At 36.8% G+C, this 22,072-nt stretch overlaps 3 protein-coding genes across 9 annotated transcripts in view; all 3 read left to right on the forward strand.

The window, feature by feature from the left end:
• The window catches only part of pard6gb (par-6 family cell polarity regulator gamma b), a 71,914-nt gene extending 71,009 nt beyond the window's left edge, over window positions 1–905 (forward strand). The window contains exon 3 of the mRNA XM_030147709.1: window positions 1–905. This exon is cut by the window's left edge and continues 699 nt beyond it. Within this exon, the coding sequence (XP_030003569.1) occupies window positions 1–380 (380 nt within the window). The 3' untranslated portion in view covers window positions 381–905.
• An 8,062-nt stretch (window positions 906–8,967) lies between these two features.
• Window positions 8,968–14,945, forward strand: bloc1s4 (biogenesis of lysosomal organelles complex-1, subunit 4, cappuccino). 2 transcript variants are annotated; one of them, XM_030147866.1, is made up of 5 exons: window positions 8,968–9,350; window positions 10,934–11,005; window positions 11,082–11,183; window positions 12,009–12,143; window positions 13,925–14,945. In XM_030147866.1, exons 1-5 carry the CDS (start codon window positions 9,033–9,035, stop codon window positions 14,027–14,029), a joined length of 732 nt encoding a protein of 243 aa, XP_030003726.1. In that variant the 5' UTR covers window positions 8,968–9,032; the 3' UTR covers window positions 14,030–14,945. The 2 variants fall into 2 exon arrangements, with proteins under 2 accessions (XP_030003726.1, XP_030003727.1); XM_030147867.1 differs by having other exon boundaries at window positions 12,009–12,137.
• Window positions 14,946–16,715: 1,770 nt separating this feature from the next.
• On the forward strand, window positions 16,716–21,994 carry LOC115428060 (nuclear transport factor 2-like). Of its 6 annotated transcripts, none has more exons than XM_030146861.1 (5): window positions 16,716–16,843; window positions 18,716–18,836; window positions 19,666–19,737; window positions 20,024–20,122; window positions 21,723–21,994. In XM_030146861.1, exons 2-5 carry the CDS (start codon window positions 18,732–18,734, stop codon window positions 21,840–21,842), a joined length of 396 nt encoding a protein of 131 aa, XP_030002721.1. In that variant the 5' UTR covers window positions 16,716–16,843; window positions 18,716–18,731; the 3' UTR covers window positions 21,843–21,994. The 6 variants fall into 6 exon arrangements, with proteins under 6 accessions (XP_030002721.1, XP_030002724.1, XP_030002727.1 ...); XM_030146864.1 differs by having other exon boundaries at window positions 16,752–16,826; XM_030146867.1 differs by having other exon boundaries at window positions 16,765–16,821.
• Window positions 21,995–22,072: the final 78 nt, after the last annotated feature.

Below are 22,072 nucleotides of genomic sequence, written 5' to 3' on the forward strand. Positions count from 1 at the left end.
GCTCACATCAGCAGATACCGACGATGGCTTCGGGCCCTGTGCCGCCTCCCAGCCCTCCCACGCGTCCCTCGTCAGTGATCTCCACAGCCTCCTTCCACTCTCAGCCGAGCCTCAACGGGGTCTCCCACAACCAGCACCAGCACAGCAGCAGCCTCAGCTACCATCTCCACAGAGACCTGAACCTGCAGCATAACCTTCACCATCAGTCGCAGCATAGTCCTCTCCATGTACAGCCTCTGCACCACAGCAGCAATCCCACCCTCCGCCACAGCAATGGCAGCCTGCACAAAATCCTCAGCTCCCTGAAAACGGACCCACGGCACAGCCTGGCGCTGCCCAGGGGAGGGGTGGAAGAGGACGGCACTGTCATTACCCTATAATACATGCACACACAGACAAAAACATCCCAACTGCTCAAGAGACTCAAACTTGAAACATGAGCATCAGTGTATTTTGTCGCATACTAATTTTATAACTTCTGTCCATTTTACAAAATAAGTGATGATTGGAAGTTACAACACAGAAAATGTATTGTACATAAATCTTGTATTTTTAAAATTTCTTTGTCTTACATCAAAAGATCTGTACGTATGTATGTAATAAGCTTCAGAACAACTGTTTTTAAGCAAGTCCACTGTATTTTAGAGTTCTGAATGTGCCTCCATCCCGATACCTATTGTTAGTGACCACTTTTATCATGTGTCTTTCATTCTAATTACTGGGACCAACATGGGGTTTCATATGGATTTTTTAAAGAGTAAATCTATATTTCTTACAAATTCTGATAAATGCTGTGTAGAATATGATTTTCTTTTTTTTATAGTTCTTTTATGCATTGACGATTGTGATCAAATCCCTGTATCTGTTCCAATAAATTATTCTAAGTCTCAATTTTCAACATTCAACTTGTGCTGTTTTGCTTCAGATTGTTTGACTTTAAAATTCCCTCATTCAACAAATATATGGTTACATTTTAAAGCTGTAAATTTCTCCACTTGGCCACTGTTATGGGTAGTGTGGCTTATACAATGGAATTTGTTTCATCAAACATTTTTTTAAAGCCTTCCATCAAAATACAGTTAATTCAGAGATTGCCATGCTGGTGTTAGAGGAGGAAGTATAGAGTGTTCAGTATAAGAATATCAGGATTTTAAATGTGCCAAGTCTAAACCCAATACTGACATCAAGACAGAAAAAAACATGGCCCACATCCCTGTTTCTCCTACCAAGAGCAGCATCTGTAGACCAGAATGCATAACCACAGAATGTTATGCATTTTGTAAGGGGTGTGTCGCCTTTTTGTGGAAAGAACTGCTTGTGCCATAGGGATTCTGCAACTTAAGTGAAACTGTACACAGCACTCACACGTTTGGGTATTTCCACCAACTTTATTATATACACCAAACTTTCCAAAACCACACGCATTTCTTTTATTGTCACATAGTATGCTGAAAAATTCAAGCCACTAGCAGAGCATTTCATTATCAAATCAGCTTCACAGTTACTATGCAAAGCTGCAGCAAGTCTATACCTGTTCTCTACAAGCTGGTTGAGACGAGGAAGTGGGTTAGACACAAAGGTCAGATTCAGTCATAGAATAATGTGGACTAGACAGCACTTCAGTAATAAAGTGTTTTAAAGGCCTATGTGTATTTGACTTGAAAGAACATGATCGATGTTGAGCATCTACAAAAATCTGAGATAAACATAATTACTACAAAACAGTATAAAAACAACTCATTCTGCTGTCAAAAGCATTTGTCAAACTGTATATGTGATTTTTTTTTTTTTTCTTACTTCAATGTGTTTTTTTGCTACCAAGGCCTATTTTAACAGACACAATCCTAACTGATGGCAGTGAGCAGCACTTCTTAAACAACCATTAGTTTGATAAACAGTATAAAGATTGGACTGCGTTTCAATTTTTTAAAAAAAGGTGATGTGATCTGGGGGTCCAGATAAACCCTTGTCCACAGTTTTGGATGCATCAAAGTGAGAAGGGAGGTGAATAAAGTGATTACCCATCATGCCTAGTGCCTACAGTACAAGCCTTTTATCCAGGCTTTGTATTTCTTATTTATGACAAATTTCTAAGATTCAAAATAAAAAAAATTAAAATAGAATAATTTAAAAGATGGGGTTGTATTAAATATTTTAGATTTGTGAATTTGGTCTTTCCCTTATCAAATAAAAAGATTAAAAATACATACGTAGATTTTTACTATCAAAATAACTTATTTTTTACTTCAATGTCAGTACCATGTTTTGTTTTACATAAAATGCATTATGAGATCTTACTACTAAGATCTTTCCAAAAATGTTATACAAACTGGGTAGCCATAAAATATATGAGTTACATTTTTGTTCGCTTTTTTTTAAGGTACATTTATCATCAGTGTCTAAAAATTGTGAGGTAAATATGTTTGTGGAGCGAATTTCTCTAATTTATTTGTGCAAAATTTAAAAGTAACAAACTTCATGCCTGTTAATATGAGTAAAAAGTCATCAGTTTTTAAAATAAAACTTGACAGATCAGGTTTTGATTGACATGTTTTTCACGGGTGATAATATTCCACAAACTTTGTCAGCAAAATATGTCATGTAGTGAGAAAACTTAAAATAAAGTTTAACAATGCAATAATCAGTCAGACAGATGTGATATTTAGAATTTTGATTGGAGCTCTTTTGACTTGTTTTTGGTTTGAACTGTTGACGTATATGACAGTTAAAAGACCTCTGTGCTTTGAGGTTTCTAGAACCCTTTGCTATTCTATTCCAGGAAGGCTGAATATTTGTTCCTTTCAGACAAACCCTTCTTCGATTCCTTGGTTTCAACAGTCAGTATAGACTATGTCCAATCTGGACAAACAACAGGAATGCAGTTGTGCTCCCCTCTGGGTCAGAGCAGAGGTCCTTTCACCTCTGTGCTAATGAATGTTTGTCTGCTGTGTTTACTTGGGATACCATACTGCAGAAAATTTCTAATACTTCACAGACACCCAAGTGGTGTGTCTGCTGTGCTGTAGTCTGCAGGACTAATCAGCAGAATGGGATCGAGCTTCACTATGAGGCAGACTGAAGACAACTGTGAAAAAATAAGCAGCATCTAATCACATGATTAGATACTGCATATAAAACACCTGTGTAAGTTTGTCTGTCCTCAGTCTGATGAAGGGCCTCGGCCCGAAATGTCACATAGCTGAGTAAATGGTTTGGGAGCTCACAGGTTGTGCGGACCTTCCTTTATTTTTTCATGGTTAATGTTTTGGGATCCTGCACACCTCCTATTTTCGGATGTGTGTGTCGTTTACCTTTTTTCAAGACTGAAGACAACTGACAATATCTTGGCAACAAGATAAAAATGTACAGCTCAACTTAAAACTGAACAGTATAATTATGAAACAAGTTCACCATTAGCTGTCTATAATGTTTTTTTTTAAATATATGTTAAAGATGAAACAAAAAAAATAAACCTATACTGTCTAATTAGACTTGGCTCCAGTAGTGAACCCCTTTACCATGCAGAGATTCTGGCTGCCATCTGCTGGCTGTATATATACAGACACCGACATGAACTGACACAAGTAACAAGTTTTATTAGTGATTTAAAACTAGTAAAAAATAGCATTGAATTTCCACAATTGCACATACACTGTTGACATTTTTAAAACAAAATCCCTAACCTTAACCCTAACTCTAACTTCACTAAATGACATGGGTGTTATTGTGTACATCATCATTTTATATTTCTATCACAAATCATGTTAGTGTTGTCTTTAAACTGCTTCACTTACAGGAAATGTTATATCTTTAGTTTTTTAATTATGTTTTAAGATAAATTACAAAGGTCACACAGAGGTTAAAAAGACAGATATCAAGCCTGAGCAAAAACTAAATCAAAATATAACAACAATAACATTGTAGTTTTAGACGTATAATGCCATTAGACACATATGAAGTCTGTTACTACATCAGTGTTTGATTCAATACAAACAGCAGCTTCTGGAGTTAGACTGTTGTATTTGGGTCAGCTAGTAATTTTGACAGCTCAAGTGACAGTATTTTTTCTCATTAAAAATATAATTTTTGTCATACAACTTATGATCTGGGACTCAGTAAAAGGCCTCATAAGGAATTATGCCAGTTCATATTCTTCTAGACTCAATAAAGTGCAGCTTCAAAGAACTGTGTGACTTTGAAAAATTTCCCCATTATAAGAGATAGGAAGTGAATCGATGCAAAAACTCAGTAAATATAAATAATATCAAGTGTAAATTTCTACAGTACAGCCCTGATGGGGAGATTACCAAAACATAATGTCCACATGCTGATCAGGATCTTCTTCTGGATCGATCTGGAACTTACAGGAAAATTTAACATGGGCTCTTATGGGGAAAAAATTTCAATCTTCTTTTTCTCCCAAACTACAGTTCTGATTGACTTCAAACTTGGTATACAGATTCTGTATGATAATGTCAACTCAAGGTATTGAAATTATTTTGATCCGGATCTCATTCTGGATTTGGTGCGACTTTGAAAAATTTTCCCATTATAAGAGATAGGAAGTGGATTGATCCAATAAATCAGTAAGTATCAATGATATCAAGTTGGAATTTGAATTTTTTTACAGATCTGATTGGGATATGATCAAAACATGGTCTATTTCTGTAATAAAATGAATACAAATAACTGGGTGATAATAAATGGCATCTGGATACATTTCCCAAAGCTTTTAATTTGGCCGGTAAGCTACAGGGCCATTGGTCCTATTTTTTATGAGCTGTATTGAATCACACGGGTTTTGTGTTTAATTTTATTAACATGGTCAAAACTATCGATGCAAACCCTTCAGCAAGTGTAGTCACTATACTGTACCAGGGGTCAGCAACCCTGGTCCTAGAGAGCCACTATCCTGCATGTTTTAGATGTATCCCTCTTCCAACACACCTGATACAAATGATAAGCCTATCATCAAGCTCTGCAGAAGCCTGATAATGACCATCAGGTGTGCTGGAAGAGGGAAACATCTAAAACATGCAGGATAGTGGCTCTCTAGGACCAGGGTTGCTGACCCCTGCACTATACATTCTCCTCCCTTTAAATTAAGCAGGAGCAGTTGGCAAGGGGATCCAATTTCATCAATGTTGTTTATACTATCATTGGAGCCCTTGGTACTGTCAATTAGGTTGTCTCCAAATATTACACCAATAAAAATAAAATCCACTCAGCATCATATATTCATATTTGCCAATGACAATCTTTTATTTTTTTCTGATATTAAAGCTGTGTATGGCTTTTATCACCAATTTTTCATCAAATCTATAAAACCCAAGTGATAGCCTAAGTATCACGAATCCATTAGTCTTTCCGTAATTATGCACCTGAATCACTTCCCTCACGGTGAACAACTTCGAAGAGTACTCCACCACAAGTCGCCTGTTTATTTACATACCAAACCGAAACCAAACCATCACTCGGGCCTTTTCAGAATTCCATGCAGCCACAGCAGCAATAGGTAATGAAGCCATTTCCATGTTTGTTGCTGCTGTAGCCATACAGCAACTGCGTGGAATTCCCATTCCCACAATGCAATTTCCAAAAAAGCCCAAGAGACATATCGGTTTGGTATGTAAACAAATGGACTGCTTGTGGTGGAGTACACTTTGAGGTTATTCACCGTGAAGGAAGTGATTTAGTTGCGAAATCATGGAAAGACTAACGGATTCATGATACTTAGGCTATAACTCAGGTTTTACAGATTTGATGAAATATCAGTGACGAAAGTCATACGCAGCTTTAAGTACTCTCTGCCTAACATCCTCAACATATTTGAACAGTTTAGTCATGACTCCAGCTAATAAGATAAACTGGTCGAAGTCCTCTCTGTTACCATTGAACTCTATGAGTAAGGATGAGTGTGCAGATTTCAATATCCTGGTAGTATCTCACTTTAAATACTTAGAGGTAAATGTATTCACATCTCAAGAGAAAACAATCGCTAAGAATTATAATAACACACTGAGCATGATTAAACAAGACCTGGAAAGATGGCAGAAGCTACCTATATTTTTGTCTGGTAGAATTTCAATAATTAAAAGGAATGTGCTTTCTAGAGTTAATTTCTGTAGCTACATGTTACCTCTGGCACCTCCTCCAAGATACTGGGATAAAATACATAGCATTATCACTAGGTTTTTACGGAGAGACAGATGACCCAAAATAAAGATAGCCAATTTATAAAGAAAGAAGGAATTAGGAGGTTTACCAGTCCCAAATTTTAAACTTTGCTTCCAAGCTCTTACTTATCGTCCTTTGTTATACTGGTTTAGTAAGAAATCCTCACCTCCTTGGCTTAACATAGAGAAGAATCTGGTGGCACCTGTTTCTTTAAATGATTTTTTGTTTACAGGTCTTTCTGTCAATAAATGTAAACTGGAGTATGGTTCAGTAATAGCCAGTGCATTTCAAAATTTCAGGGAAATAGAAAGAATATACAATTGGACATCTAAACGGCATGCAAGTACTCCAATGTTCTATAACAGTTTTCTGAAGTCTGGTGAAGAGCACTTTATTTCACCTCAGTGGTATAATCAGGAATCCACAGTTTAGGAGATATTATGAATGATGACGGGTTAAGAAGATTTCAGGATTTGAGTGAAACATTTAAACTGTCATCAAACTCTTTCTTTTTATATTTACAACTATGTTCTGTCTTAAGGGCAGCAGGTATATTGATTGACAGGAAACCTACTAATCATCAAATAATGGAATTATTTAAGAAAATATTGGGGCTAACAAAAGAACACGTCTCTGCAATTTATATCAGTTTGTTGGAACATATGCAGACTCCTTCACTGATAACAAATGTGTGGAACAAGGACTGCGCTGAATCATCTATAGACAGGCCTAGAGTTTTGAGGAATATTGGCCATTCCTAACAAAACCTAAATAATAAATTAACCTGCCTTTATCATACTTAACACCAAAGTGGTGTTTCATGATTTAGCTATCTCATTCTCCAAATTGTAATTTATGTGACTTGAATCAAAGAACGACTTTCTTGCACATCAGCCCAAAATTTCTGGCAACAAATAATAAAACATCACTCTGATGCACTTGGCTTAGCGACTGACTTCTCTCCAAAATGTATGTTTTTAAATGATGATTCAAAACTTTAACCATATGCAAAGGTTGCTGTGGCTATCTTCATGTACAGTAGCTAAAAAGATGTCGGCGGTTAGGTGGCAACAACTACACTCACTCTCTGCGCATCAATGGATGTACTCTTTAATAGAGACGTTATCTCTGGAGCTCTCTGTTGCCAAGATGAATGGAGCAGGCCAGCGTGTGCTCAAAGCTAGGAAGGAGGCACTTAATGTAACTGGAGCTGTAATTCAATTCTTTATTTTTATTTTGTATTTTTATGTATTTATTTGAAATATCCAGCATGTCATGAAATTTAGAGAAAGATCTGTGGGATGGGGTTGGCTAGGATTAATGGGCTGTAAAATATGCTGTGTTTTGTGCTATTTTTTCTTTATCATTTATTGTTTTAGTTATGACTCATGTCTGCCAATTGTACACAGTAATGATGCACTTATATATGTGTATATGTGTGTACATGTGTTTATATGTATATCTATTGTTCTGTATTTATTTATTTAGTTATTGTTATTTCTGTGATTTATATCTTGGCTAATATCTTGGCACATGTATGTGTCTATGTTTATATTTCTTGTCTGCAGTGACAGACATATGTTGATCTGCACCTGGTTTCCAATAAAAAATAAAAAAAAAAAACAATATAGCAACAATAGCATTGTTTGATAGATAGATTGATTGATGTATTTATTTCGAATATGAATGTCAAAACAGAAGAAAATAAGTAAACAAAACACTTAAACATAAGACATGACATATAATACATACTCGAAAAGGAGTGAGAAGAAGTAAAACTTATAAACTCCCACCCCTTCTCCTTATATCATTTATAACAATAATAACCTTCCTAGTCTAAGCATATCTATACTATAATATGACTGATACTTATTATTAAATAATTTGGTTTCTGGCTTTATATTATTATGAACAAATATAATATGATTTACATAAACACATAATACAATAACACATATATGTGAATACATATTCATACACAGATCTACACACACACACACACACACACACATATATACACATACATACACATACCGATAGATAGATAGATAGATAGATAGATAGACAGACAGACAGACAGACAGACAGACAGACAGACAGACAGACAGATAGATAGATAGATAGATAGATAGATAGATAGATAGATAGATAGATAGATAGATAGATAGATAGATAGATAGATAGATAGATAGATAGATAGATAGATAGATAGATAGAGACACACACCTATGCATGCATATACATACACATACCACATACTTGTACATCTTTATAACACCCAGTGATACCCAACACCTCCCTCATCCCCGTACCTCTGAAAAATTGTGTCTGTACGTCCATTTACATTCTTTCATGCTCAGACATTGCTTTAACTCTGTATTGAGTCTAAAATTAATTTTAGAACTATGATAATACCATTGGACACATATGAAGTCTGTTATTAAATCAGTGTTTGATTCAATGCAAACAGCAGCTTCTGGAGGCAAACTGTTGTATTTGGGTCAGCTGGTAATTTTGACAGCTCAAGTGACGTAATTTTTGTCATATAACTTTGTTTTTCTTTTTTTTTTGCGACTTCTTTTTCGTTATAATGTTAATTTTTCTTGGAAGTGTTTAAATTTTAATCTCATAATATCGTCGATTATTTCTCCAGTATCTTGACTTTATTCTCTAAATATAATGTTTATCCTCTGTGTTGCGATTTAAAAAAAAAAAAAAAAAAAAAAAAAAAAAATCTTCGCACGATTACTGTAGACTCATTTGACCCTTCTCAGCCACCACCAGGGTATGTTATTCACGTGACCTAGTCATTTGACAAGGCAAAACACGGCAGCAGATGAGAAAGACGGCCGATCATGGAATATCAGCGGAATGACAGGGTGGGCCTACTGTCTCCTCTGGAGGAGTCCAGTGCTGAGATAAGTCGAGACAGCGGAATTGTTTCCCAAAGTGCCAGCAGCTTGTCCATGGTGAGTGAAATCCTGAGCAGCGGTACGGTGTCGCAGAGCCCCAGTTTTGGAGCTGCGGCTAACGTTATGTCCCAAAGCCCCAGCCTTAACGAAGCAGCGCAATCTGACCCAGCCGACCAGCATGAACCGGACCAGGACGATGAAGTCCTGAGAAACACCGCACTCAACTACTCCTCGTACGTCAGGGCGACCGCTGGAGAAGAGGTGTGTGCCAGTAGCTTGCACAGGGGAGCCACCGCAGGCCACTTATTAGTTCAGCTGACTCGTTAGTGAAGCTAGTTGGCTAATTCTTTGATTGACTGCGGTACCGTTATACGTTCTGACCAATGGCTGACCAGTGTGGTTGCTAAGCGACGCTGACAGGCTGTCTGAATGTTGGCAATGCTTAACAGGGGGTAGCTAACTCTTTAGCAAAAGTTTTAAGTCATTGTTTTGCCACTTGCCTGGTGTCTAGTCTTGGTAGCTAGTTCACTTAAACCAAACTTGTTGTGTTCTTGTTGCTAATTATTGAGTTTCAGTTGACCACATGGCTTAAACTGAGATACGATTCGTTGTCTGCCTACAGATCTGCTCCCACAAACGCACCTCCTATTGGGTTAATATAAAGAGACTGGGTACTAACAAATGGATTCATGAACCATCATAATGTATACAAAGTTCTGAGGATATGAAAAGTTCTTAAATTCAAAATACCTAAATATGAGTGGTATAATGAGAGTGTTTTAGGGATTGCATTCATCACTCAAGTTCGTTAAGATAATAGTACCAGTAAGAACCACAGCTGGATAAAAGTCACTCAGATATAAGAAAAAATGGAATAAGTGTTAAAAGTTAAACTCAGGTGGTCTTGAATAATAGGCTTAGCCTAGGTCAAATTTACATTGGTCCCCTCAGAAGTTGCCACACATTCTGGCTGATGGCTAATATTCGCCCTCTCAGCTGGAATTATTGTCTTTCGGGTAAAGTAATAGTTGAACTCACAGTCTGATGTTCAGTTCTACATTTATTTAAATACTTGGACTTTGATTATGGGATCCAGATGTAAAGTAGTGATTTTGGTACGTGTTTTTCTTTGTTTTTTAGTATGGTAGCTAATTATTGATTTTTGACAGAGTGAAAGATGGTTCATTTCAGACACGTATCATGCATTTTTAGTGAATAAGGGCAAGGATGATCTTAAATGATTCATCACCCATGAGCTTTTCCCTGCAGCAAAGTGTTCTCATTTATTAAATCATTAAAAATCCCTGACTTATGAGTCAAAACACACTGGCTCTTCCATGATGTAACAAGCCTTTTTGTACTACTCAGATGATTCTGGATTGCCATTCAGGGTTGTAGCCATTCATGCAACAACAGTCAGCTGTTCAGGTCAGTTAGATGTAATCTTCAAACACAAATTGTCATCAGTTACCAACTTCAGAAGCTGGCAGCTAGTTGTAGCTAGTGGAAGCATTTGTCTGTATTTGTAGATTCTGAGTTACTTTTCCTAAATTTTCTTGTGATAGGCCACTGACCAGCTTATTGCTGTTAACTGGAAATGCATGATATGAGGTAAATTCTGGAGAAGTGAGCTAGCTGTGTCAGTAGGATACAAAGGGCCCTGTGTTATGGTCTCGCTGTTTTCCATCCATAATTTAAAGGAACTCTATTGAATTCATGCAAAACTGGTGTGTGGACAGAAATAACCAAAAAATGTTCAGCTCAGTTCATCTGATGCACTGTCTTTTTTAATTTCCACATCCTGTTGTTTGTGTAACATTGTTTTTCCATCATTTGTCTTGTAGATATTATGCTTGGAGAAGAGCTTGGAAGAAATGCTGACAAGAGTAGACGAGTTTGTTGGAATGCTAGATATGGTAAGATACGTCAGGCTGACACAGAGACTTTTTATAAGCATATTTGTTGCTCACATTTTGTCACATTTGTTTGCAGATTCGTAATGATACATCCCAGATAGTGAATGAAAACCTACCTCAAATCCAACAAAAGTCTGAAGAAATGAGACAGATATACAGACGAATTGATAAATTAGAGGTAAGTATTCAACTTGTTACAAACACCTTTATGGAAAGAACATTCCATTGAAAATATGGAGGATAATGTTCATAATCATAGTGTTTGACAAGCTAACTATAGATATATAAACATAAGAAACCAAAGTTCGGTACATTATAGGGTTATTATGGTATATACCAATTTATATATAATATAATGTGGTTACAGTATAAAAACTAGATAAACACTCAGAGAGCACACACATCTGCCAAGGCAGTCCCCTCCCCCCGATCACCACCAAAATTTAATCATTTGTTCCTTGTGCCAGTATCAACTTTTCCTGAAATTTTCATCCAAATCCGTCCATAACTTTTTGAGTTATCTTGCACACAGACAGACAAACAGACAAACCAAAGCCAGCAAAACATAACTTCCTTGGCGGAGGTAAAAATGACCTAAAAATGAACTGGCTCATATTAAACTGAATTAAGTGTGGCTCATCTGGTTAAAAGACTGAGGTAGAATCATGACCCATGATCTGAATCACAATTTTTCTTTCCTTTTATAAAATGTTGGGTGCAATGAAAGTATAACTGTTATACAAGATGCTTCTCGCTTTTTTGTGATTACACACTGATGAAAACATAATTAGCATAATCCTGCACACGGGCCCTTTCAAACAGGCAAACTCATCTCATGCAACAATAAATTACTGCCTGATCTTAATCAATCCTTTTGTCCTGAATTTTGTCATTAGATTTGCTTTAACAAGACTAGTTTTCATTCTTGGTGTGAAGTGATGTTTCATTGAATTTCAGTGCTATATTGTGTGGTTTTTGTCACTTTCTTCTGCTGCGGTTACAGGCCTTTGTTAAGATGGTGGCAGCCAATGTCAGTGCCATGGAGGGGCAGGTCACCCTAGCAGAGGGCGAACTAGGAACACTACCGGGTGCTTTCAAGAAGATCCTGCGCACAATGAGCGTCCCAGGCTTTGTAAATATGAGAGCTCCTTCATGTACATGTCAGCTTACTTTTTTCTGTAACGTGATGCCGCATTTTCTTTACATTTTTTGGTGTTTTTTGCCTAAGATCTACAAACATCATTTTGTGTCTGTTCTTGCTGTTTTCAAGGCTTGAGCTGCTCAATAGTCTGTGGTTGTGAAGTTTGGAAGTGTTGAAACGCAACCTATCCTTGCAAAGACAAACTCCTATTGTCATTTAATAATTTGTAGCCATCAACATCTCACTTTAGGTCTTAGGCCCAATCCCAATTCACCCCTTAGCCCTCCCCCTTACCCCTACCCCTTGGCCCTTGCACTTGGCACTTCCCCTTGAAATGGAGCTGCAAGGGGTAGGGGTTGAAACATTCTCCTATGAAATGGGACAACCCTTTGCGACCTGTTACGTCATCAGCAGTCATCGATGCCGGTATTAACAGATGCAACAACTTTGTTTCCAAAAGTATTCACCTTGCCATCAGTAGCTGTAACCATCTCTGTTGCATGGACTTTGGTCGTCTTTTTGCGGCTATCAACTATAAACCGCAGAAATGTGATCTATAACATTGAAATGGCATTAAATGGTTGATCAAATGATTAAATTGTTTACGAAGAAAATACATACATTTGTGTGTTTTTTTCATCACACGGCTGCACTTTTTGCTGTGTTTACCTCCATCTTGCCAACGATTCAAACAGAATTATGGGAAATTTCTCCTACCCCTCCGTTCGTAGTGTGGACCTGAAATATCTCCGTTTCAAGGGCTATACAGCTCTCCTCCTTAGCCATTCCCCTCCGTCTAACTGAGAATCGGGACAACGCTACCCCTTCACGTGTACGCGGAAAACTAAGGGGGAGGGCCAAGGGGTGAATTGGGATTCAGCCAAAGTCCCTCCCACCCGAGAGGCAATTGTAGGTGTCGGGTAGGCCAGATTAGGTGGCATCGTTACCTTTGAGCTGTCATTTTAAATAAGAATCGGTTACACATGATGTGTGTTGACGATGAACTTCTGACTTCTAATTCAGTTCACAATGTGGCATAATGTATCAGCAGGTGATGTAAGGATGTCATGTTTTTTTTTATTAGACACACAAGTTTGATCACCCTTTTGATTCTTTTGAGTAACTGATGCTGTATTAGTTTCATTTTTAAAGTCCTGGTCCTCCATGATTTGGATAATTCAAATGTGTGTATCAAGCCTCTTTTATACATCGTGGGTCCGATCATCAGAAAAATGATATAACTTCCTTCCTCTTCTATGTGCATTTAAGGGAACTGAGACATGCTTGCAGACATGGCACTGAAATTGATTTCTGCGTCACAGGCAGGGATCAGAGTGGGCAAAAAATTTGGGAATGAGAAATGGATTTTTTTTAATCCCCAGTCATGATCCTTACTTGATACTGATTCATCTGCTAATTGTGGAACCACAGAGAACAATGCCATATATTCTTTCAACATTTCAGTCTTATCTTGTATCTGTGATAACTTTATTTTGAGGGTGTGGCAGGGGTTAAAATACAAATTTCTTTATACAAAATACAATTTAGTTGGTCAGTGAAAACACTTTTTTTCCCCTTATGTCAGTTGAATCAATCACAGATTTTATTTTTGCTTACATTTTAGAATGTCACAATTTTTCCAGAAATAAGGATTGTACATTTTCGCTTTTCATTTTTCTTTGCTGCCTACAAAATTTACTGTTTTAATTTATCAATGATAATGAACACCTGTTAGATCACATTTGTTTTGTTAAAATCATTCATCTCTCCTTCCACAGAAACAGTCCAGCCCTAGAAGACCAGCAGCACCACATCAGCATCAAGAGGTTCCCAGTGTGTTCCGGACAGACGATTACTTCACATCTTCACACCCAGAGCAGTGATGCACCACAAGATTCAACAGAAAACCTTGGTTCTAACCTCAGACTCCTGTTTCTAAAGGCGATGTTTACTGCCATCCATTGCAAGACAACCTGTTGGTGCAGTGGCCTCAACAAAGCAATAGCAGTCTTTCTGAACATGTCACTGGAGGTTGGGTGTGTGAAGACGGAAGAGTCATTCTTGTGGCAGCGAAGAGCACTGGACTGTAGCAAAATGATCTTAAAAAGTGCCTGATGGGTCTTATTTCTGTCTGTTTTCACTAATTATGGAAGACAAAAACAAAAATACACAGTGTAAGATTTGTCACAAGCCATGAGAAGTGATGCCAACAGGACACTGTAAAGAAGGTACAATAAGAGGAGTTGTAAAGATCAAACTAACTAACCCAGCTTTTTTTTTTTTTTTTTACAAGTGATATTCCTATTACTAGTGTTTGTAACAACCTGCACGCTGTTCGGAAATAATCTCTAATATTTTCATCAGTCTCCCTCAGCAGCATCCACCTATTCTAGATCCAGATTTAATGTCTTCCATTTCTAAGTAGTCACTTTATCAGTGGTCTGATGCTTCTGGACATGAATGACAGTTGACATCTGAGCATGTATGTTTTATTTTTTTTGAAAGCACACTTTAGATCAATTGTCTTGTCAGTTTATCTAATGAATCAAACTTATAGCCAGTGATTAAGCTGCGCTTCAGTTTTCATTTAATGGAAACACAGAGAACCTTGAAACATAACCTTGGAAGACAAGTGTACCTTAGAGATGTGATGTGGCCCTCACGCTTCCAAAATGGTTCAATCAATAATGGACATTGCAGAGATTAATTTTTGATAAATCATTTGCCAAAATGTTTTTAGTTTTAGGTTAATTTTTGTCACATTTTTATGTAATCATTAAAGATTTATTTCAGACAGAGCTTCATTGCCATTGTGATTTTTTAAATTCTCATTCACCACAGTGACTTTATATGAGTTAAAGCTGCAGGAGCTGAAGTCATAGGGGGAAAAAACACCAGAATTTGACAACACACATTGTCCCTCTGCAGCTGTCTCTTCTCAATCCAAATATAAATATTCATTAACCTGAAAGTGTTTCATGCTGTTATGGAAAAATGATATCATTTTCCAAGCTTTTGTGTTACTGTATGAGAAGAAATTAACTTATTGATGTGTGTTTTTTAATCACAGCAACTTAATGCATCTTTTGTAATGATGTGATTGTTTTTAGACCGTTTTATTTGGGTAATTTAGCTACACAGCTTGGCCAAAAAAGATCCTACAACAACACATTTATTTGGCCCCTTATGTTTTGATTAAGGCACACATTTGCATGGCATCCTCCCAATAACTTTATGCAACATCACATTCTGTATTTCTGTCCAAAGTTGCTTTCATTTTTGGCCAATATCTTGTACTGATGTTTGAAGAGTTAGATGACTGTGACTCTTCTTGGGGTTTAGGTCTGGACTCTGTGGTGGCCAATCCATGTGTGAAAATGAAACACTCTTGAAACACTGAAAGTCAGAACCTAACAAAGTAAATGCTCTGAAACATTCTTCCACAATTTGAGCCTGATGATCCGGGTAATGTCATCTTGAAATGTGTATGTACCATCAGGGGAAAAAAATTCGCTCTTAGAAAAACCTGGTCAGTCAGTACATGAAGGTAGTCAGCTGACCTCACTGTTCGCACACATTCTACTCAAAGACACAGATCAACTTTATTTATCCACAGGGTGAAATTTGTTTTATCCAGCTCAAGAAAATTTAAATGAAATGAAATTTATAATCATCAGTCTATCAGTTGTAAAACTAGGTATTGCAGAATCATGCAGGCCAATGAGTGGCCCCTTCTGAAATAGAATTACATCTTTCACCCAACCATGGTTTACGGCTTTTGACACTGACGTTTAAGAAATGAGAAGCTACTCATTGTATCAGTTAGGGTTAAAGAATGAGTTGCAGCTGAAACATATTAATCACTGCTGTAATTATTCAATGGAAGGATCTGGACCATTTGCTTAGGTAAAACCAGATGGTTACTGTATTTCACCTTGCTTTTATATGTCTTCCCTTGTCTCCGCAATATTTAAATCTCTGAAAGGATTGTAGTGGCGCAGCTCAAGATCAATTCCTCTACATTTTGGGACAATAAAGTGATTCTTGAATAATGAACATATCCAGTGACCACAGTACAAATCTTCAATTTCAAATTTGCTCATCTTGAAAAGCTTATGCCTGGATCAGGGTGTTGCTATAACAGTGTTGGTTTGAGACAAGAAAACAACAACAAACAAGACAAAAAAGATGGATGGTCCTGCATAGAAAAACGTGTGATTTTTATTTTTATTTTTTTATTTTTTTTCCTTTTTATGGGCTCAGCTGGCTGACAGGCAGCTGTTTGTACTGATAAGGCAGCAGCCGACACCAACTGTACTCCCAGTCATTTCCCATAAAAAGGAAAAAAAAGAAAAAGAAAGAAAAAAAGAAAAGAAAAACGTGTGATTTTCAAATCTGGATTACTTTACTTCAGATTTATTAACAACTGTACTGAAGGTGACGGATGCTTGGGTATGGGTGGGGACCTGCTGGGACATGTGGTCCACAGTCAGGAAAGAGCAGGGTCCTATGAAACTAAACTCAGGGCAAAGGTTTGAGTAAACAGTGCTTCTATTGGTCGCCTCGGATTGTACGTCATCCAGTTGGTCATGATCCGGAAGTATCAGGAATCCCGTTTTTCTCGCGCGTTTCACTCCGTGTGTTCCCACGCTGGGCCTCGTTCTGGTTGGAAAAAGTAGGATAAGGTTTCTGAAACGGTAAAACACTATTTTCCCTTTATTTCACTTTGTCATATTTTGGACCAGGCTTCGAAGAGACAGTAGTAATGAAAATGAGCGGTAAAGGTGAACGTTTCCGTGTAAAATGTGCACATGCTACCGCTATTTGAAAAGTCATCGCGATAATTCACAGACTCATCAAGCGGACTAACTTTTCGGTTTGTTTTCCGCCCTCTTTTCAGCAGCGGTCGGTATTGTCGTATCTTCATAACATCACATTTACAGTTGTATGAGGTGGTTCTGTAATAATTTTAGTACGAGTTCTTGGTTTTAATGTGTCAGGAAACTCCGTAGTTCTCAGCTTTTTATACAGTACGTTCAGCAGTCAACTGAATCTGTCTGGAAGCACACGAGTTCAGATTACGTTTGAGGATACTTTCGTTTTAACAACCACCAAGACATCTATATCGTTTTCATTTTGTATAATCAACCAGAAAATAGCATGTGAAGCTTCCTAAAACATGTTTTTAATACCGATGTCTGTCCAAAATTCATTAGTCAGATTCTCTCTCCACTTTTTGTCAAGTATTTTTGGCAACGGGAAGTTACAGTCAGTGGATGTCACGGGATGGTTAGATATATAAGGTGTTTCAAGGGATTTATCTTTGAGTTTTTTCCTTTTTGGTACCCTCTTGAAGATTTTAGGGTAGTGCCTTAAATTGAATTCATAAATTCAGATGTACTTTATTTATCCCAGGCTGGGAAACCGTCTCATTACAGCAGCTAAAAATCCCATAATACATCCATTGTAATTTGAAAATAGTGCAATCTAAACGTCAAGTTTTATGTTAAATGTAAGTATCAAGTACAAAGCAACAGCAGCTGTAAAGGAGAATACATTAACTGTAGGAGCTGAATACTTAACAGAACAAAATGTGCAAAATGGCTAATTAACAGAAGGTGTTTATAAACCGTACAAACTGTGCAAAGCAGATAAACATGTGAGTTATAAAGTGCTAAATGAACTTGAGAAATCATGCATGGACTAAATGGAGTTCTTGCTTTCTGAAAATTATGACAAACGCCTAAATTGCAAAAGTGAGATCACTGCCTCTTCTGGTGACCATTCTCATTCACTAAAATTCCAAATGCAACCTACTTGTTTGTTATTTGTTGTGGATCTGTTTCTGCATTCACTGTCTATAAATGCCACATTATTTTAGTTGAGACACCTCACAAGTGCCGCTTTATTCCGTTATTGCTGGTAAGATTTGTTGATGTACGACTGGTACGGTACAAACTGTTTTGCCAAGATCATATTAGAATGAAATTGTCTATAACCCTGAAAAAATGATCAAGAATGCATACTTTGGACATATCATTCAGCCATAATCCATCCATATACAATAATTGATCTGTTTGATCATTTCTGTGTCGTGGTACCATTTTTACATCTGTCTCTATAGGGCTTTATTTTACTGAGAGGCAGGGCTGTATGATTTATTGAATCATGATCACAGTATCAGCCTACAATTATGTAATTACAAAAGGCTGCAATGTAAAGGTACAGATTTAGGAGGATTTAGAGTGATCTAATGGCAGAAATGGAAAAAATAAATAACCTCTAATGTCCAGTGATAATTTGGATTTAGTGACACTGAGATGAGAGAAGTGCCGCAGGAAACATGTTAAAGACAAGATATTCTTGTCTTCTGATTTTTATTTATTTGTTTATTAAATCCTACTGTAGGTTTATGTGAATTATTTGCCATTTCTAAATGAATTATCCATGCATTTGACTTGATAACCAAGCAAGTAGATGTTAGATCAAAGTGGTAATCTTGCCCACAGTATGACAACCCCAGTACCAGGAATAAAGACTGATATATCATGGTTCTCTGTCTTTTACAGATCTTAAACTTCACTCATGGCTGGCGAGAAAGAAATATGGCAGAGGATTGGCGAGGGATTTATACAAGAATATTACAACCAGTTTGACAATACAAATAGGATGCAACTTGGTCTTCTTTATGTAAGTTTGTTTAGTTGCCATTATCCTTTGAATGGTAACACTAAGGATCAATGTTTTTTCCCCAAGGGGCAGCACTGATTATCAGTGATCAACACAACCAATAATTCATATTTGGAACTGATACATGTTTGCATTGTGTTGTACTTTACTTTCTAGAAATGCCTGTAAGCTGACTGTGAAATCAAATAAAGTAGAAAATCTCTACAACGTTTATTCAGAGTTTTTGCATTCAACTACATAGATTTTAAATAATTAGTAATAGTAAACGAATAAATATTCTTTTGTGATTTTAGTGTTGCTAGGCTTTTATTTGTGACATGTGACCAGTTAGATCTGAGTAGGATGTTGATCAGACCACAGACATGTATAAATATTCAATATCATTACTGAATCATACATCACCCCATTCACCATACAGGTTCAGTCAAAATTTTGTGAAAAAATACTAATGAATGGGAAAACTGTATTTTTTCTGGATGTAAAAAGCCCTGCAACATGAAGCTCAGACCACATCTGTCTTCTGATATTTGACCTGACCTGTATTGTGAACACAGCAAAGGGCTGAAGTGACAAATGAGACATCTGTTGTTAATACCACAAAAATGACTGTAGACAGAGGTAGCCCTGTGCCAAAGAATTTTAAAATTAATTTATTTTATCAGATGTCTCATGAAATAAAGAAAAAATGTGAATATTGACTTTAATATGTGGCAGCCAGATCCTTATTATTACTACTCATAATATTTGCTGTAATTTAAGGATCATTTACTTGAAAATGCAGGTGGAAGTTATTTGTTCATGTGTCTAATAAATTCTTTTCTCCCTTTAGTCTGATGAGGCTTGTTTGACATGGGAAGGAGAAGGTTTTCGTGGGAGAGATGCCATTTCTAACAAACTAGTTGTAAGTATCTCCCTCATATGGTATTGTGTTAACTTATCACTACTATACCTGTCCCCAACTTTTGCAGAAAAGAGAGGGTGAAAAAATTTTGGAACAACTGTGCTCTGATCGTTTCCAGTTCATGCTTAATTTATATGATCTTCATGCCATGAGGGGAATGTATTTCTACATTTACATTTCAATTGCATTGAAAAGTTCCTGGCCTTTTTAGGTGGTTAGTAGACATTCTTCAGGATTGCTAAACTTTGCTGTACATGCCACTAACAATGTTGATTCCTTTCCACAGAGCCTGCCCTTTAAGTCTATAACACACATCCTCACAGGACAAGACATCCAACCCACAATAGATAGTTGTATCCTCATCATGGTATTTGGACAGTTAAAGGTGAGCTGCTTTATTTGTACCTACAAAGTTAGACAATGCTACACAAGAATATCATTGCCAAAAAAACAGAGGACAGATGAAGTCAGGGTAAATATGTGCATTAATGAGTGGATAAATAATTATTTGATCCTGTTTGAATTGTGCTACCGATTACACATATGTCTCTCAATTTAATGGAAAACTTTGTAGCTCAAAACACAGGTCTACAAGGAAAATGCTTCTAGAATGAAAGTTTACTTAATTTGAGTCAATGATAAAGAAAAATGAAATCAAAAGGGCTAGTTAGCTTTAGTTTACTTTTTTAAAATATATTTTTTGAGCCTTTTTAGCTTTTATTAGAGACGGAAGACAGAAAAGGTAGACAGAGAGAGCAGATGACATGCAGCAAACGACCTAGACTGGGAATCAAACCCTGGTCACTGCAATAACAATGGGTTTTACTCCAAAGAAATGTATGTCTGTGAGCTACCGGTTCTACTTCAAAACACATTAGAATACATTCACCTTTCATATTGTACAGTTACATATACTGTATGAATTCTAAACCTATTATATACATCTCCATTAACTTATGTATGTAATAACATTTTTTATATATCTTGAAAACATCAGTCATCAGCAGTTTTGTAATTTGTTTTCCAATCCATCTCATCCATCTATGTAATATTTAGTATATGTTATCTGTGAAGATCATTTCCAAATAATTATAGACGAGTGAAATCATTCTGTTGTAAAATACCGTCAAAATGTGTAAATTGGAAAGACCACATACCTGAAAGTGAAATCATTTCAAGTTTCTTTCTCCACGGGTCTGTTCGGTGCTATAAGTGTCTCTGCTGCTTCAACATGACCAGACTTATGATTTTCACTTTTTTACACATTGAATTTTCACTTGTTTTCAAAGAACAAGGTGAAATACTTCACATTTACACCCCTTTTGGTGTTGGTGATGTGTATCATAAGAGAGAAGTGGTGCAGGTCAATGAGCCATTTCACACTGAACTAAATGGCACTTAACTTACTTTTTATGGCAAAAAAAAACCTGCAACTTTCTTGAAGTCTAAAGTCACATTTTAAATTGACATGAGCCTAATTGATGGTATAATTCAAGTGGAATCAATAAATTATCAATTTCTCCCCACTGACTATCTTGTATAAGTGCAAGTGGTGAGAATAACACACAACATTAAAACATCAGGTGTGTGTCAGCCCATTAAACAGTCAATGGCATAGTGTACACAGATAATAACAGCATGAGGTACAGTATATATATACCATCATGCATGTTTTTTTTGTCAGTTCCTAAAATTGTAGAGGGAAAGCAAGACTGTCTGGACAAAATGCATTCATTCATTCTACTCCCCTGCATGTCACTGTGTATGATAACCATGCATTGCCATTCCTTCTAAATTGAATCTTTTGAATATTCTTAACAGATTACAACCAATTTTTTCTTGTTAATTAACCTCGTGTTGAGTTAAAGATTTGTTTAATACATTGTACATGTAATATTTATGGAGAGTTTTTTTGTTACCTTCTGTTTAAATGAATGTTTATCACAATTGTGCATTTACTGAGTTTAAAATCTTTGCCTCAACAGGCAGATGATGACCTTCCCATGGCCTTCCACCAAGTGTTCATGCTAAAGGCTGCACAAAACGGTTCCTGGGCTTGTACAAATGATGTCTTCCGGTTGGGGATACATAACATACCTGTTTAGACATCTGCATTTGGTGGTCCACAGATTTTGACTTCCACTTCTGCATTTTTACAGGGGTTGTACCATCACGGATAAAACCCCAAGCAGTTATTGACCAAGTTTATGTCAGATGTCCAATTCCATTCCAATAAAGTAATCGATTAGTCACCATCGTACTTGTGTTCTTTCTTTCCTAAATAACTTTATTTTTCTGGTTCAGCGATTGGCTTGCCTTTGAGAGACTACAGGCT

The sequence above is a fragment of the Sphaeramia orbicularis genome, chromosome 11 (assembly GCF_902148855.1).
Source record: "Sphaeramia orbicularis chromosome 11, fSphaOr1.1, whole genome shotgun sequence".
In the NCBI taxonomy this organism is placed as follows: Eukaryota; Metazoa; Chordata; class Actinopteri; order Kurtiformes; family Apogonidae; genus Sphaeramia; species Sphaeramia orbicularis.

Excerpts from the sequence above, each read along its gene's own strand:
- bloc1s4 (XM_030147866.1), top strand. The coding sequence starts at position 9,033 with ATGGAATATCAGCGGAATGACAGGGTGGGCCTACTGTCTCCTCTGGAG. Across the intron at positions 11,006-11,081 it reads TTGTTGGAATGCTAGATATG|ATTCGTAATGATACATCCCA; the intron begins GTAAGATACGTC and ends ATTTGTTTGCAG. Across the intron at positions 11,184-12,008 it reads GACGAATTGATAAATTAGAG|GCCTTTGTTAAGATGGTGGC; the intron begins GTAAGTATTCAA and ends CTGCGGTTACAG.
- LOC115428060 (XM_030146861.1), top strand. The coding sequence starts at position 18,732 with ATGGCTGGCGAGAAAGAAATATGGCAGAGGATTGGCGAGGGATTTATA. Across the intron at positions 18,837-19,665 it reads TGCAACTTGGTCTTCTTTAT|TCTGATGAGGCTTGTTTGAC; the intron begins GTAAGTTTGTTT and ends TTCTCCCTTTAG. Across the intron at positions 19,738-20,023 it reads CCATTTCTAACAAACTAGTT|AGCCTGCCCTTTAAGTCTAT; the intron begins GTAAGTATCTCC and ends TCCTTTCCACAG.